This window comes from Xiphias gladius, chromosome 23 (genome assembly GCF_016859285.1).
Source record: "Xiphias gladius isolate SHS-SW01 ecotype Sanya breed wild chromosome 23, ASM1685928v1, whole genome shotgun sequence".
Taxonomy (NCBI): Eukaryota; Metazoa; Chordata; class Actinopteri; order Istiophoriformes; family Xiphiidae; genus Xiphias; species Xiphias gladius.
The window spans coordinates 4506563-4524553 of record NC_053422.1 but is presented as its reverse complement, the minus strand read 5'-3'; the positions used below and the strand labels follow the sequence as shown (position 1 = coordinate 4524553).

At 42.6% G+C, this 17991-nt stretch overlaps 2 protein-coding genes across 2 annotated transcripts in view; both read right to left on the bottom strand.

The window, feature by feature from the left end:
* Window positions 1-337: 337 nt before the first annotated feature.
* On the bottom strand, window positions 338-15975 carry LOC120785676. The gene is made up of 8 exons (XM_040120551.1): window positions 15916-15975; window positions 14970-15044; window positions 13523-13725; window positions 11144-11231; window positions 9347-9459; window positions 7391-7543; window positions 6960-7047; window positions 338-603 (listed from the first exon to the last, which is right to left on the bottom strand). Exons 1-8 carry the CDS (start codon window positions 15973-15975, stop codon window positions 565-567), a joined length of 819 nt encoding a protein of 272 aa, XP_039976485.1. The 3' UTR covers window positions 338-564.
* Window positions 13678-17991, bottom strand: part of leprotl1 (leptin receptor overlapping transcript like 1) — a 17203-nt gene continuing 12889 nt past the window's right edge. The window contains exons 5-6 of the mRNA XM_040120210.1: window positions 15916-16073; window positions 13678-13725 (exon numbers count right to left, since the gene is read on the bottom strand). Coding sequence (XP_039976144.1) covers window positions 16016-16073 — 58 coding nt within the window. The 3' untranslated portion in view covers window positions 13678-13725; window positions 15916-16015. The remainder of the gene's footprint in view (window positions 13726-15915; window positions 16074-17991) is intronic.

Sequence of the window (17991 nt, the reverse complement as noted above, 5' to 3'; positions counted from 1 at the left end):
TGGTTCAAATATGATGAAGCTTCGGAGTCATTAACAGCAGTATGAGCCAGTATTACCTCACATACTTTAGAGATTCTTGCTGACAAGGAAAAGCCCACTGAAAAGTGAAATTTAGCAGTTTCACATCTGCTGTTTCCTCTGTGCACCAGCTGCTGGCAAAACAACAAAAAAGAACATTCTCAGGTGCTTTAGCTCTTGTTAGTGGTGTTGATTACAAAGTCTGAATAATGGACAATTACAGCAAAATGTGACCAGACAACTTCAGGTTCATTTGATGTGCATGTGTCACAGCAAAAGGAGAACACGAGCACATAGAACATTGTTTAATTCAGTCACATATCACGAGGCAGATTCTTTCCAAGGCAGGTTAACAATTGTGGAAGACAAACAGTGAATTTGTGGTTTCACAGGTATGTTTTTCCAAGATTCTTTGGTTTTTCTACACAATGACTGGGAAGTGTTCTACATAGCTAACCACACACACAAACATCTAGTCATTATCTTTTGGTTTGCAAAAGGTGGGAAGAGAAAACAAAGATGAGTCCAGGCTCCAGGCTTCTGTCCTCAAGGAGGTTTTTGGTGTCCGTTGATAGAACTCCCTGCCTGAGGGCAGAAAAATAAACTGTAAGTGAAGATGACCAAAGACAATAAACAAAGTATGTCCAAGAGGGGAACTCAGAGTGAGAACATGCCTTCAGGAAAAATATCCCAGTAAGTAACGGAAGGTCAAAACATGTCAAGATATCTAGGATAACATTCGGGTAAATATGGATGAAAAGTTTTTCGGACAACTAGGTCACATATTGAGGTCCTTCAGTTGACGTCACAGCTTCTAACAGCCGCAGGCAAAAAACACAACTTTCTCTGTCCTGCAAGCCAGTGAAGGCCAGTGCTAAAGGACGCTGTCCCAGCCGTGCATTACACACTAGCCCAACGCTACGTCCTCCTGACCCTGCGTCCGTCTAATGCGGGTGAATGTGTGTTAAAAAAGGGTGCAAGGAAACAGCGCCCTAGGACCAAAAAACAACGGGGTTCACGAGTGATTGGCTGAGTAGCCAGTCAAGACCTCACCCAATGGAGGCTGTCCTTATTATATCTATCTCGCGCTGTCCATAACTGTAGCTTATCAATCCTGTTTTACGTCTAGCTATACTATGGTAGCCTCGTAGGACATGCTCATCTATTTCTAAACTGCCGGCTCCACTGATGCCACTTCCTTATTTTAACCATGACTCCTAGAAATTACATTTAATGTATATACAACTAAACTGCAACAGCAAATAAAATTCAACCGTGACCGGATTATGTTTTCTATTAACAAAATGACGATTTGTTGTTCATTCGCATATTTGGCAAGTCCCAAATACATTGCTACTGAACGTATCAGTAAAGTGTTCACAGACAACAAAAACCAGAGTGCTTCTGTTGCCCAAACCACAGACAGGACTGTGGATAGGAAATCATGTCTCTGGTGCGACGGCTGTCGAATAACGTTGCCGTTAAGAGGCGCTTCATTCATTTACAAACATACAGCGATAATGTTTCCAACAAAACATATTTGGTGTTGGTGTTTGGTTTTATTATGTTTATGTAAAACGAATGTTCATTCAGCATTTATGTTGAATTTAAATACTTAAATTTGTTGTTTTCTAGAGGAACCTTCTGATCGGTGAGAAATCAGACAGTTAGATTACGCAGCCATGATGAGCTGTTGGATGGAGTGTGTTTTCTTTTCTGATTCAGTTGTTGACTCAGTGTAAAAATCCTCTATAACTGGAGTCAAAGCTTGACCAAGCTGGACAACAATGTTGCTTGTGTGTAAGCTGAAGCCCCTCACTGCCTGTAGCCACAGTTAGACTAGACCAAAAGACTAGTTGCCAGTGTTGCTAGCATGTAGATGCCTTAATACTGACTGCTTAGGTAGCTGGTTTCATGTGGGATGGTCTTATCATAGTGAAGTTACTACAGTACGTTTGATGTGCATTGACGGGCTGTGAGACCTTATATAGAGACAGGTGTGTGCCTTTCCAAATCATGTCCAATCGATTGAATTTAGCACAGGTGGACTCCAATCAAGGTCTAGAAACATCTCAAAGATGATCAAGAGAAATGGGAGGCACCTGAGCTAAATTCCAAGTGTAATAGGAAAGAGTCTGAACACTCATGTCAATGTGATACTTCGGTTTTTCTTTTTTAATCGATTTGAAAATTTTCTAAAATTCGGTTTTCGCCTTTTTCATTAGTAGTGAGCGTAGACTGACAGGGGAAAAATGAATTTAAACAATTTTAGCATAAGGCTGCAACATAAATGCAAAAAAAACCGAAGAGGTCTGAATACTTTCTGAATGCACTGTATATGTAACCTAGACGTCTATAAAACATTTCAACTTTCCAACCAGATCCAGCCCATTTTTTATTGGAGTTGTATAAATGTCATTTGACCTGCAAATCATCAAAACCATTCTTAGCGAGATACAACTCTAATGTATCCAATATCATCCATTTAGGCACCAGTAGGATTTTCTTTCTATCTCTGTGTCATCTAAGAACGAATCTTATGTCTACACGCTGTGAATCTGCCGTTTATTTAAATTATGTCAGAGCTATTAACGTGTTTCATCATGGCTGTTTCCTTGATGTCTCCGGCAGTCCCTGCTCCTCCAGCTAAATATTCTCCCTCTCACAGCTCTGCAGGGACTGGAAAAAAAAAAAAAAATCCCTGCATCATCTGCACTCAATCAGAATAATTATCCCGAGAAACGCACTGCAGAGCCTGTGAGAGGTGAGGGGAATGAAGCACAGAGGCTATTGGCAATCACCTCCCTCCAGTCATTATTAGTCATCTCTCTGCTGCTTTGGAAGAGGTCGCGGACGGTTTGGGAGGCAGCCATGTGCGGTCAACAGACAGGCAAAGAGACGGAGAAAGAGGCCTGATGTGAGTCCGGTGCACAGAAAGTAACGGCAGTCTCTGAAGGCTCTGGCAGCACACCAGCTCCACTGGGGACTGGCAGTCATCCGCACACCATTATTAGCCTTATGTTCTGTCTGTCAGGCTTCCTCTCATCCACAGATTTTGAAAACACTGAACTTGTCACTCTGAAGACGTGGGGGCTTTTTTAAAAATTCCAAAGCAGCCAGCAAACACCTTTTGGGCTCATCACTATAAAAATCCTCCGGGAGGATGAAGCCTTCGAGGTCCTGTCAGGATTCGTGAACGCTTCCTAAAGGAGTTTTTTGTGGAACGTTGTGGGGTTCCTGTTTGATTGCAAAATGGCTTTGCAGGCAAGAGTTCCTCAAAGACCGCTAACGTTTTAAAAACAGACAGAGAGAAAAAAATAAAACACTGATTAGGCTCCAGTGCCCATGAAGTATCTGTTTTATGAATGTTCTGGCAGCCCTACAAGTCCACGGGGGGCTGGCAGTCTTCCTCAGATGAATATCTCTGTGTTTTAAATTTGAATTTCACCCTTGAGATTAGCACTTCTCTTGGTCCAGAGATTTTAACAGACTGAACTGGTTACTTTAAAGGAAGAGGAGTAGCCCGTTAAAGTACGTATTTATTTAGGATGAGAAGTTCTCTGTGTCTGCACACTGGATTAAAGCTCCCAAAGAAGTTAGGCTGAAAAAGACTATGTTTCCACCCTGCTGGATCTTCAACGGGCGAATAGGCAACGTGACAAAGAGCAGGGTATATAAGGACATCAAAGTGAGCTCTTTGTATACCCAGAAAATAATTCACATATATTCATTCATTGGTGGTTTTTTAGTTTTTAACAGCTTTCACAGATAAATACCTTGATTTTCTTTTCTTTCTTTCTTTTTTTTTTTTTTTTTTTTAAAGGATCAGGGTGAATTAAACTGATTTTCACCCAAGTGTGAAAGTTCTTTTGTTCCTTTTTTTTTTATGTCCCCTTGCACCCAAAAGCTGGTTCCTGCTGGAAGAACAAAAAAAATCCCTGCAGTAAATTTTCTCTATTTACAGCTTTACTATTATCTACAATTATAGTAAATATGATCCTTCTGCAATACAGTTCAGGTCGTTGAATTTTACGACACAAAGTAAAGAGAAAAAATGGGCGGAAATGCAGTTGAGCTGCAGATTATGTGCTAGCATCACTTTTAATATGTTAAAAAAAAAAATTAAACTCCATGTGTTGCAAATGGAATTTTTTAAACCAAATTCTTATCAGAATTCTTTGTACATGGTGTTGCAGGGAGCTGAATGCTAATGTCAGCATGACAAAATGCTTACAATTGATGGGTTTCCATCCAAATGTACCACAAATTTGAACAGGATTTTGAGAAATTTGGCAAAAGAAAATGCAAACTAATGCACATTTCCATCCACTGCTGTTACGCAAATATTAAGTCATCAAGAGAAACAGCTGGTGGCGCTAATTGTCCAGTTGGCTGCCATTGAAACCGTTGGAGAACTGGTGGGCACAACAAGACAAGGCAATTAAAGGCAAGTCAAACCCCCAGTCAGTAAAAACGATGAAGACAACATGATGAAATATGGCTTTTTTGTTTGTTTCGTGTTAATTTAAAGAATGTAAAAGTCTCCTTATCACTCTTCACAGATCAGATTTTTTTCTTCTGCCACTATTTTCAGTCTCTTCAGTGAGTGTTTAGGTCACACGCTTAATGCACGTCTTGACTTGAAATTCACTAAGTCTGTTTCCATTGCACTTTGTCGCATTTTGCTTTGTTCAATGCACCAAACATAAAAACTTTTTTGTGATATTTCAAGATTTTTTTGAATTTCAGGCTTTTCCACTCAGTTTCTTTTATTTGCAAATTGAAAATGAGGATAAACACAGGTGGGTGGGAACCCTTGTATTAGCAAGCGGGTGTTTAACAGGTAAGGTTTACCATGTTCACCAGTGCTTGTGTTTGGTGCTTATTAACCATTCCTTAATAGGCACTAAACACAAAGTACAGCTCTGGCTGATGGGAACGTCATTAAGTTTGCTGGTATTCGATCGTAAACCAAAGAACTGGACACATTAAGACTTTGACCTGATGATGGTGCTAGCCACAAGTCAGGGAATCACTTAAGTTACTGGGAAACATCCTCTGGGAACCACGAATGTCACACGTGCAAAATTTCATGAGCAAAAACCACAAATAATGAGCCAGATTAATGGTTTTACCCTGTGGCCTCTTGAGGCCATTTGATGCTACTGCAGCGTCTTCCAATGGTACACCCGATCTCTGCATAAAATACTGCCAAACACCGTATAGAGTTGCATGTCCTTGTTAAAATACACAGCCGACAGACAAAATAAAAACACGGATGAGAGTTCAGTACCCATGGGGATTAGAGTTTTGACAGTCCTGGCACCAAAACAAGCCCACAGTGGGCTGGCAGCTGTGCCCTGATGAATATTAGCCCGCGTTTTGGATTTCTAATATTTCACCCCTGAGAGCTGCGGTTGTCTCTGATCCAGAGATTTTGAAACTCTGAGCCGACCTCGTAAAATCTAAAAGAACAGAAGGGAACTGTAGTCAATATGTACCTGTTTCTGACAACTAAAATGGGCCTGTCCTCACCAGAGAAGCAACTGCTTTGGTTGCCTGTTCAAATGGCTAAAAATGACCAGAGTGTACAATTTCCTGACAAGCAGCACTCAGCTAAGGGCCCAACCAATGTTCATGATCAGTGGCAATTTGTGTGACGATCTCATACCTCTGCAAAAAAAGGCGTATCAAGGAAGTCAGGTTGGAGGGATGAGCGTGTAAAGCATCTGACTTTGACCAACAAAGACCGGGATATGCCTCCTTTCTTGGAACAGACACGCCCGTGTCAGAAACGTATGGACATACTGTAAGTGTTCATACTGTAAGAGGTTTTTGAGGGGCTCTTAAAAAAACATTCTGCGGTTACTCATTGATTGCATAAAGCATTGCATTCAAGCAACCTTTAAAAAAGACAAAAACAATGATGAGACTCTGCCTTCTGGCTGCGTGTCAAGTCCTGTGGAGACTGGCAGTCACGCCCAGATGAATATTAGCCCCGTTTTGTTTTTTTTTTGGGTGTCTTCTATTTCATTCCTGAGATCAGTCCTTGTCTCTAGTCCAGAAATGTTTTAACACAGAAGTGGGCACTCTTAAAAGACGGGTTTCTGCAAGGGTCCTGTTAAAAGTCACAGGGAGCCAAGAGCATTTGGATTTTCCCACAGGTTTCTTTTAAGAACCTTCACCTTAGAGCTGCAACAAATATTAGAGGAGTCGAGTGACAGAAAACTGATCAGCAACTATTTTGATAATCGATTCATAGTTTAAGTAATTTTTCCGGCGGAAATATCAGGCACTTTCTGGTTGTTGCTTTTCTTTGTCATATATTATAGTACGCTGAATATACTGGTTTTGCACTGTTATTACAAATAAAACAATCAATTTAAATGCATCTCCTTGAGCTGTGAGGAATTATTAGGAATTTTCTGACACTTTATAGACAAAACAATCAAGAAAATAACAGGCAGCTTATTGGACAATGGAAATAATCGCAGCCCTACATCACATATGAGAGATCTGAGGAAGTCAGAATTCGTTGTGGCTCCACATTTGGTTACCAAAGAGCGTCGAGTAAGCCTACAGGTACCTTACAATCCTCTTTACTTGTAACAGTCTGCAGCAGACAGAAAACACCCACTTAGACCCATTTATCCAAGACGTGCTTCTAATTTCTGGAAGAACCGACAGCACAGCAACTGCTCTGGGGATTGGCAAACTTAACAAGATGAATATTAACCATAATATTTCACCCCTGAGGTTTGCACGTGTCTCCTACCCAAAGATTTCAAAAGAATGAACCGGTGCACTCTTAAAATGTAAGGACATTATCAATAACCCTTAGGCTGCAGTGAGAAGATTCTTTAAACACACACCCAGGCAATTTTCAAGATTGTGCAAATGACCATTAAGAAACCTGCTGGGTAGAAAAATTAAAGTGATACCTGGTTAAAGAGCTCCTCATACAGCGCGTTTGACTTCTCCTCCTGAGACTCCAGGTCGGCCACTGCATCTGCTTCCCATGTCGTCGGGCTGCTTCAAGAGAAAGGCTGGTTAACCGGCTGCAAACGCCGTGTAGATTCATGCCAATGTGGGAGAAATATAGAAAAACGACGGGACATGTAGAAGAATGTTGTTTCCTTTATTTCGTGGCTTCCTGTGGAAGTGTTTTTAAAGCTTTATCATGGTGAGTACACTGTACAGGTACAGTATCCTGCAGCGTGGTAGTATAAAAATGGATGGAATTCACAAACAAAATGTTTCAATAGACTGATTTGGTGCTGTTGTGTGGGTGTGACATCTATTGTCAGGATTCAGACAACGGTTAGCTGTTTCCTGTCGGCTTTGTTTGTCTGTTTGATTCAGTATTTCTTACCCGTCACAGCTCTCTGTGTCCTGTAGGGGGCAGAGGAGGCTCTGTGTGGGACTGGCGTCGTGTGAACTCGTCTTCAGTTTCTCAGCTTTCTTTTCCAACATGCTGACCTGCTGCAGCAGAGCCTCCCTCTCCTCCATCAGACAGTCTTTGAATCTACAGAGAATAGGACTGTTAATGCGCATTCAAAGCAGTGACTAGAAGAGTGATTAAAAAAGATCAAGGCAACCCGATAGATTTTAACCGAGGAAATGGTTCACAACCCTATAATTTTCTGATTGTGCATGTTAAACTCACATCGTCACACTGCGCAAAAGTCGGTGAGAGCTGAAAAATGGCTGATTAAACTACAAAGGAAGCAGCAATATAAAGTCTGATCACGCATTGAATCTGAGAAAGATCCTTTATCAGCTTAAAGGCTAAAAAGAAATATTTGTGGCACATCAAGTACCCACACTGACTTTGCGAAGGGGAATACTGGTATTTATTGCAGAGATTAAAAGTTTTAGCAGACTTTTTATAACACATTTAAAGGACCAGTGTGTAGGATTTAGGGGGCTCTGTTGGCAGAAATGGAATATAAAATTCCTAATAATATTTTTATTAGTGTATAATCACCTGAAACTAAGAATGGTTGTGTTTTCGTTAGCTTAAAATGAGCCCTTCGTACATAGGTAGCGGGTCCTTCTCCACGGAGCCCGCCATGTTGCGCCGTCGGGTCTCTGCAGTAGCCCAGAATGGACAAACCCAACACTGGCTGTAGAGGGCGCCTTTCAGGCTTTTACGTTTCCTGAAGGCCACCGTAGGTTCTCCTGCACGCTTGGAAAGGGAGGGGCATTCAGTTGGTTGCAATCTGCCGCCTCACCTCTAGACGCCACTAAACCCTACACACTGGTCCTTTAAATGCTTGACTTTCTCATGTTACCGATTGAAATACAGGAGAAACCTAATATCTAACCACTAAGGCTGAATTCATTCTTCTGATGACATGAATGTAGAATTTGTGGCCCATAACAAAATGGGAAACCAGTGTCCCTCATCCTTAATATGTACAGTATTTAAAATAGTTGTGTAGCACGTCACCTTTCTGAAGGTTCCCCTTAAAGTTCGTCTCAGCTGAAACTCTGTTCCCAGATAACGTGTTGGTCTCCATTACAGGGGACCTAAGGGGTCGGTATGCTTAAATTGAAATGCAGCCTCTGAAACCCCCCCCCCCCAACCCCGCGCCCTTCTCGACATCAGAACTCCTGTTGCTCTTCATGTGAACAACCAAGCGCAGTTAGGGACTCTCCAAAAGTGTGTCCCGCCATCCCCATTGGTGTGATTCACTGCATCTCACCCCTCTCTGTATTAAAGCTATAAACGTTTAAGATGTTCAGCAACCCTTCTTACATACTAATTTGCTTCAACCATGCTGCTGCCTTTATGCAGGAATTAACAAAACAAAAAAAAAAAACTCCTATCAATCCCTCCGTCGTTTGTACTTTCACTGATAGAGGTTGGCAGAACTCACAGATCCCTCAAGAGCTTTTCAAATCGTATTTGTGTCTAACTAATCAACAGTGAAAGTTAGAAAACATTAAAACGCTCAAAAATTTGAGCTTGTCTACCCCGTCAGCACTGCGCCGTTGTGGTTTGATCAGCTTTGATTAACAGTGGCAACGTAAGCAAACAACCCAACAGCTGATTCTGATTTTTATATCTGCGAAGTCTAATTGGAGAATGGAAATCCCCCGACATCACCATTTTCCAAGCCATTCCCACACATTTCAAGCCAGTAGGATGAGCGCAGAGAAACATACACACGCAGAAGTCAATAATCAGCGGTGATCATTGTGCGTTCATGTAGGTTGCCACCTTTTCCAGTACGAGGCTGATTGAGAAGGAGGCTTTTAATGCCCTTTGATCGGGTAATGTGCCTCGGTGTTCTGGTCAATGCAACGGGGAGAAAATAGCCACCTCTTGACACAACCCATCCAGTAGCGCTGCTGCTGACACAGCCATTCAAACTGTTCTGCCGTCTCCTGTAGTTTCCTCAGACTTCCCTCATTCTCCTGCTGCAGTTCTCTCACCTTCGAAAAAAATAGAACAAGACAACGTCGCTTTATTTCAGCTTGAAGCATGATGTGATCAAGACAAGAGGAAAGCAGGACATACTGAGGGCGTCTGTGGTTTGCGCGTCTGTCTGGGCTTCAACACAGATCAGAAAAACGACTCTTTCACTCACTGCTGTCATCTGGAAAGATGAGCGAATGCACTGGAGTCGGACTTAATCTCCGACTGCCAGGACTTTTTGCAATGCTCCACGGGCTCGATCCACCACAAATAAATGTTCTCATTAAGTTTTTGTCTGACGCGGCGGTCTGTTGTTTTGTTCTCCTGGACTGGTGAAGAGCTCACAGGAGAGATGGTTGTAGATCTAGATTGTAGACCTCGCTGTTTGATGGACTGGTTGAAGCAGAGGCCAGTAAGGGAGTGAGTCTTTGAAACCAAGTGTAAATTAACACAAAAGAAAAACTCCTGATAGTGCAAAGGAATGTTTCACTAATGCCCAGACCCAACACACACTAATACAAACCTAATGACAGCGAAGTCTGAATTAGTGTGTTCTCTGGGGGGGTCTTGGATTTTAAAATTTGGCTACAGGACGTAGATTTGAACCTTGAGGTTTTATGTTTCATGAAATTAATTACTCAAAGTCCAGCGATTGGGCTGTTATTCACGGTCTTTAACTGGCAGGCTGCCCCATGGACCAAAATTAGCCTGAGACAGCGCTGAACAGTGGTAATCCATTACTTCTGATTGAAGGAGCTGCCAGCAGGCTGATGTTGTGCTGCATTCTTTCTGGAGGTGCTGGCTGCTCGCTTGACAAAGAGAAATGCTCCACATTCATTGTAAAACCATTAAAGCTCCATTACTTATCTATTTATGGTCATGCAGAAAAAAACAAAAAAAAACAAAAAAAAAAAAAACCCCAAAGACTCCTGAACAAAGCGTCCGATCCTGACACCTGCTGGACAAAAGTGACACCACGCCGCATCAGTGCAGAGTCACAAGCTCAGCTCACGGTGTCAAAACAACAATTTCCGAATATCGTAATGTTTACGTTTCACACCACACTGCACACAAGGTCCTCTGTCTGGCATTTGGTTAAAAAAAAATCTGTTTTTATTAAGTCATATTGAAGACACATTTCTGTTACTCTGTCTGTCTATCTATCTATCTGTCTGTCTGTCTATCTGTCTGTCCGTCTGTGTCTATCTATCTATCCGTCTGTCTGTCTGTCTATCCATCTGTCTATCTATCCGTCTGTCTGTCTGTCTATCCATCTGTCTATCCATCTGTCTGTCTGTCTGTCCATCTTGCCTTTTAAGTAAACTTTCTTATCCTTGTATATTACAGTAAAAGGCATCAAATACAAGTCTCGTCTACTTTCAGGGGGTTGCAGTCAGTGCTGTCCATCCAGATTGATGTCGCATCACAACAAAGATGAAATCAAATGCAAAAACGGTATCCGCCATTTTTTTTTTTAACTACTGCATCTCCACATTCACAAAAAATTAGTAGTGTAGTATAGCTGGCTCCGCTGTAGCCTTCCTAATGGGCTGAAATACCTGTTTGGGAGTCGAAACGCAAGTAAAAGTCCAGGCCATGAGAAGCCCCGGGTCCCCCCGGTCCTCCCGGTCCTCCCGGTCCGCTCGTAAACGAACTGAAATCTCTTTCTGCACATTCCCGACCTAATCTGGGTTCCCTCACCTCCTTCTGATGAGCTCTGCTCAAATCCCTCAGCTCCTCTGTCAAGGTTTTGTTGACGTCTTGTAGCTCCTCCAACTCCGCTGTCTTGCTGTTGGGGACAGACACGCAAAGACCTTATCCGTCTTACCTGTGTGCCTGCTTAACGTATGGCTGGAGTTGTTGGCATCAGGTTCATAACTTGCTATACACATGCACGAGCTTTAAAATGTACCTTTAACTAACTTCATATAATGATTTGTACATTCTCCATCCACATGAGCACTTAGAATGATACACGGAAAAAAAAAAACCCTGAAAAATAATGTGCTAATACCATCTGACAACAGATTTTGTTCACACACTAACACCGCTGTACATTATAATCATATAATACCCTCACCTCCACGATAATTCTATAGCTCTCTATTTGAAACAATGAATGCTCTTCTCATACAGGGCAGTATAACTTATCCTCTAACTCAGAAATGAAAATCATGCCTGCTACTTTTTACCTTTTAACTTTTTGACTTGTAATAAAAGCAGTCATTTGTAAAAATAAATACATAAATACATAAATAACTGGGAGACCAAAGTACAGGCATGAAGATTTTTCATTTGAAGCGCTTTTAAGTCTGTAATAGATGAGTGTTTTGGTGCTCGGATCGCTCTTAACCAAAATATCGTTTCTTATTTTTAGTGTTTTTACAGCTGTTTCTTCCCCAGATTAATCTGGATTTCTATTTTCGGCCCTCGCAGACAAGCAAATGAGATTTCTTGTCACGGCTGTATTATTGCGTCCCACGTCAGTCTCGATAAGGGTTTTCTTTCATCATCTCCTCGGCTGGCTGCTGCGTCCCTGGATCCTAATGTGATAATATATTCTGACACTAAGCCAACTTTTCTGAACCCTCCGCGGGGATTCAAAGTCAGCAGCTCCAGGACGACTGCGTTTCTGCTGACACAGAATCACACGTTCAGACTCCATGTTTTTATTCCGTCTTGAGACAACAGTTTGAGCTGAAGGGTTCGCAGAGCAGCCGGTGACAGCTTCACTTGGCTCCACTTTGCTGCAGATGGTGATCAAACTGTCGTGTTTTTTTATTAATTTGAACGTTTCTTTTCTTCGTCTGCGGCCTTATCCTTTATGTTATTGCTGGTTTTTATATTTTGTTCGGTTTTAACAGCTGGGTGAAACACGGAGGAATGTGTTCCAATCGACCCAGCAACAGTTCAGCATGGCTAAGAACAACATGGAGAGTGACAGGTTTCCACCATCGTTTTTTTTTTTTTTTTCAGATATTTCCTCCATAGCTTCTCGTCTCCCGTGACACGGTCACAAGTCTGCAAACCTGATTAAAAATGTTGTGCACCATCATTTTAGTATCATTACAATTAATGTGCACTACCAAACTAGATAAACTTGGAACATGAGGCCACCACACCAGGCGGTTAAAACCCCTTGGCATTCACTTTCCCCCTTTTATTTTCCCTTAACATTCCTAAAATCATTTTATTCCCAACTGAAATCAGTAAGCGATATCTACCCTAAGTGAAATATTATTCCCAGTGACTTTTAATGGCTCCGCTGTTTCCATCCAGTGTAGATACTCGACAATGTCCTGCGCAACATTTTCTACACATTTCACCAAAAGTCATCCCGACATGCTTGGCGTCTTTGGAAACTCTGGGATCTGCACTAGGATTTAAAATGAGGTTACGTAGGTTTGAACAATCTTTGGCTGCTCAGCGTGGGTTTGTAATGACTGACTGCTGCTAGTCGCTGACAAAACTGTTACATCTTCAAATCCGCAGAGATATGATTCATTTTCTCAGAAATATTACATTTAACCTCCGTCTTATCTCTTAATGCAATTGAATGAATTTAGACCATTTTGTCTCTTAGAATGACCCTACAGTAAGACCTCGTTTCCCATGAGTCCCGTTGCCTTAGTTCCATACTACATACCGTGTCTAAAGCAGGTTTCGAGTGTGTCGCCTGTTCATCCTACACCTGCTTGATTTTTGAGTGGGCTGCTGGTAAACACCATTGCCCCACGATGCAGTGCACAAAGGAAGCAAGTGCTCTGCGATGATACTGTGAGCTCCTTGGAGCGGTACAGTGGAGGTTGTGCTGCTATTCCTCTCAACTTGGGAGCCGCTTGACAATGTGGACAAATATTATGATTTATTTAATTGCAATGTTACTTAATTTATTTAGAGACAATAAAGCAGTTTGAGTTGCGTCGCAGCAAGAAACTTGCCCAGGGATGTACTCTAGAGTAGTGCAAGTGGAATAAAGGGGAAAAGAAAACCTCAACACTAAGCTAATTTTGATTTAAACGTTGTGCTTTGTTAGAAACCCCTTAATGCGGAGGACACGACAACTCCCGTGGCCCCTACCTGCGCAGCTCCGCCTGGAGGCTCTCTGCCACCGCAGCTCCGTGCTGTGCATCCGCGTGCAGCTCCTCCATCAGGCCCTCCAGCTTCACCTCGGAGCTCTGCAGGCACAGCAGCTCGGAGCCGACCTGCCGCAGCAGCTCCGCGTCCCGGGAGCTCTCCTCCACCAGCAGGGCCACGCGCCGCTGCAGCACGTCCACCAGGTCCTGCATGAGAGACACGTGGACATACTGATACACGCGTGCGTAGCATTAAGGAGTCCCTGCCAGTGCCAGTACCTTCTGCATCACCTATTTTACACCATGCATTCCAACTAATTGTCTTTTTTCCCTGCGGAATTCTGTTACTTTCATGGTCCAGTAGTTTAATCTCAGCAGGCACCCAAACATGGACAACATATACATAAATGGCACATATTAACCCTGCATATTAATCTCATATGCAGGGATTAGACTTAGTTCTCCCTGACCTTTCCAGATCTCCCTGGAGATGCCCTACCGTAGCATTATTATCTTGCCCAGACGGCACAACTGATATCAAACACACCTCTACACACCTCAGAGAGTTTGTGGCAAGCCCCAACCTGAAACTATATCAAACATATGCGGGGTAAGTGACTGAGTCACGCGAACGCCATCGAAGTTTCTAGAAGAGCTGAACATTTTCCTTAAGTTCCATAATCAAGGGGTTCCCAGTCCGGAAAGAAAAACAAACAAAAAAAACAGGCAACAACATTTTTCCGCCAAATTAAAATATGCTGATTTTTTTTTCCCCCCTCAGATTTCTCTCACGAAACAGTCTGAGCATGGAAAACAAATCGCTCTTTAGTTAAACTGCTCGCAGCTCATAGCTCACACCTATGCAACCCGTGTCGAGCAGCCAAAAACCCAGAAGGTTGGGTAACCGCTGCCAAAACCTCTGCATTTACCGTATGTTAACACTGGCACTTACTGGTAGTCCAATTCCAGTGTAATTACAGCAATTGTAGCATAGGTGGCCGATTGGTATGGTCATGGCTATGTGCATTCAAATTATGGGACCGCAGTGAGGTTAAACACTACAAGGTTAAATGACACAAATTTAAAAAACGACTATGAATTGGACAGACGTTGGCCTTTATTTAAGTATTTCCTAACAAGAGTCTAATTGCTACGCTAACGTTTGAGGTTGCAATAGAGCTGACTGTTGTTTTGGGAATCATTTTGATATCAATTACAGTAAAATGCAATGACGGCCTCACTGAAATCTGCGCTCCAATTTAGCCAAACGATCCTGTAGCAATTCAGGTTAATTTGTGGACTTTCTTTTTTTCCATTATTATAAGTGTTGTATTAAAAATGAATGACAAGAGTTGCCTTTTTTATTTTATTAATGTTTTGAGTTGAGTTTCTTTTTAACTATTCAGAGTTAAGTTAGGCTCTGACGCTCTTTGCAGCCATGGAGTCTGTACCACTGTTGGCTCGGTGAACTTGTAAGGGTACTGGCTCCAAACGTAACTTTCCTTCACGTCAATGTTCTGTAAAGCCTGTTCAGAAATAGACGGGACCATTTCGGATAGAACTGCGGTGCTCGTGCAGCCTGGCGTGCGAGGCCGTGGCGGTGCTGCTGCAGAGCCGTGATGACGACGGAGACAGTGGGCCCGGCGGTCCGGGGGATCAGGGGGACGCCTGGGCCAGAGCCCCTGTTTGAAGTGACAGTAAAAACGACCACAAAGAGACACAAAATGACCGTAAAGAGATGCAAAACCACCAGAGAGACTCCATAATACCACAAAGAGACGCATAATGACTATAAAGAGATGAAAAATGACCACAAAACTGCGGCCGCATGGTTTAGTCATTTCGTGGCTCTTTCAGTTTGGGGATCTTGTGAGTTGGAAAGTAAAGATATGAAGGAGGAAGAGTGGTTTCCATTATCTCACGGTATGAATCAGTGATGGATTATAGAGCTTCTTTTGCAGCTGAAAAACTGCACGTTTATCTTCGGGGCTTTATTAAATACCATCATGAGCGTGAGGGACATTTTCTCATCGGTGGCTTGATTTATTAGATTAGAATACCAAGGTCTGCTCCCTACAGTCTGGCTGTGCAAAAGCAGAGAGTTAAAAGTGACAAAGCTTTTTCTGCTCACACGCTGTAGCCTCTGCAAACCGTGATGCTGGTTATTCATACTGTAAAAAAGTTTAAAAATTAGTGTAATGTAAAGGATTATACAGTTTTTTGCTCTTTTGAACTGCACCACAAGGGGGGAAAACAACTGAAAGACACTTTTATAGACTGATCCAACATCAGAAAATCCTCTACCTTCTAGACTATTTCATGGCTCAACCGCTCAACCAATGAGATTATTTCTTTTTTTTTCTTCCCACAGAGCAGCTCTGCCCTCTGACAGCTCACCTGTTGCTGGTGGATCCCCCTGACGAGCTGGTCCTGCTCCATCCTCAGCTCCACGTTCATCTGCTCCTGGTGCAGGAGGCGAGCCGTCACTTCCTCCAGATCATTCTGCAGCTTCCTCTCCCGCTGCTGGGACACCAGAAACTCCCTGTCCAGCAACGCTGCGGCCACACAGGACATTAAAAACCAAGGTCAGGTTGGAGAGCTAAACCACAGCTGCGGGCGAACAGACGATCGGCTCCACGCGGGGGCCACTCGGACGTGTTAACAGAAGGTACAAAACGTCCGACTCACCACACTCAATTAGGCTGTCGTGCGAGGCCAAAAGTATCAAATCTCGATTTAATTAAGAACTCAATCATAAAACAAGCTTTGTTCCGGGCCTTCATCCTTTTGAACCCGAACATCTAAAGACCAGAGCTTGACTTTATGGTTAAACGCTTGCATTGGACCCAAGGGCGCAGAGCCTTCCTTTCTCCTTTCTCCAGATTTACTACCCACAGAATGAAGTACCCATTGTTTACTACTTTAACTAAACTGTTACTATAATGATAACACCCTTCTAGCTGCTACTAACAGAGAGCTAAGAACCAAAGGGGTGGTTTAATTGGATGGGCAGGACGAGCTAATTGACCCAAATCACATTGGAATGGATACATTTATGTAGAGTTTTAACATCACACAGGAAGAGAGAAGAGAGGGATTTTGATGTAAAGAACATAGGCGGTGGGATTTAATAAGAGATAACCGAACAAATGATACAGGGAAACAGGACTGGGACTTGGAAAATGTCCTTTGTGTTTCACGGATTCTTCAACCGTGGGGTCATGTGGCAGCTGTGGACATTTCTGCCAGATGTCTTCTCTGCGGCTGTCCTCGTCTCTCGTGTGAAAATGTCACTTCAGGTAGGTACAGTAGATAGATCCCACTCCTACTGGTCCTTAACAGAGGTCTACACAGGTCCCGGATTTCTTAATGGTTCTAGCCTTCTCATTATTTTGCTAAATGTGATGGTATCCTGAAAAGACGTTTCATGACAAAGACATTTATGACATAAGTGCAGTTTAACTTGACGAGTGTTCGCAGTGTGCCGTGCCTATGAAATCCTCTGGAAACCTTTCCTCCCAGCTGACAGATTTATCCCCGTTCGTGATGAGACGAGGTGTGTCGGTGTTGCCGTTTTAATCTGTCGCAGTAAAGTGGGACTAAATACTTCAAAAAAATTGCAGCCATCAAATTTGCTCTACTGAGGCCGTTACAACTCGTCTTTGAATGATAACATTGCCAGGTCGCTTGTACAAATTACACAGAACTTATAGTTAAAACGTGTTTCAGAGGTACATATAACTAAACTGTCACGTTGGGTTTAGAGGGAAGAGTTAACTATTAAAGAAAATAACTAAAGATTTAAGTGGCAAACAATATTATTCGTCTATACCTGCTTGATTTGCAAGAGGCCTGATGTACCCTACAGATACCACAATGAGAAGCCCAGAAAAAACAAAAACAGTGATTACTTTGAAATAACCAGTACAATTTAAACCAAAGCTAAAGCAGTTATGAAACAGAATTCCTCTCAGGCGCTCATCAGAACCAGACCAATCTTCAGGAGAAACATCCGTCATGGATATGGAGGAGGTCACGTTTTCACCCAGGAGTCAGCAGGATTACGCAGTAATCGGAACCGACTTGCACCGAACTTGGTGGAGGGGTGGGACGTGGGCCCGGGAAGAAGCCGTTAAATTTGGGGGCAGATCCGGATCATTTGCTATAAAGTTAATTTTTTTTCTCTGAAGTCTGGTGTATGTTGTTTGACATTCGCCTTGGCGGAGTGCCCTTGTAGTTGATCTTGTTTTAAGAGTAAATAAAGGAAACATTTGTGGACGTGCTTCTGCCTCAGGCGTCACATCACACAACAATAATGGTGAAATATTCGATTTATGTCAAAATAATGAACCAAACACTACAGTGGAGTTGTGAACATGCTAGCTTTTCATAAAGTTTCTCTTATGGGGATATTAGTGTAACAATACTATTTGCATATTTGTGTGGAGAGTTGTGAAACTGTATCTCCGAACT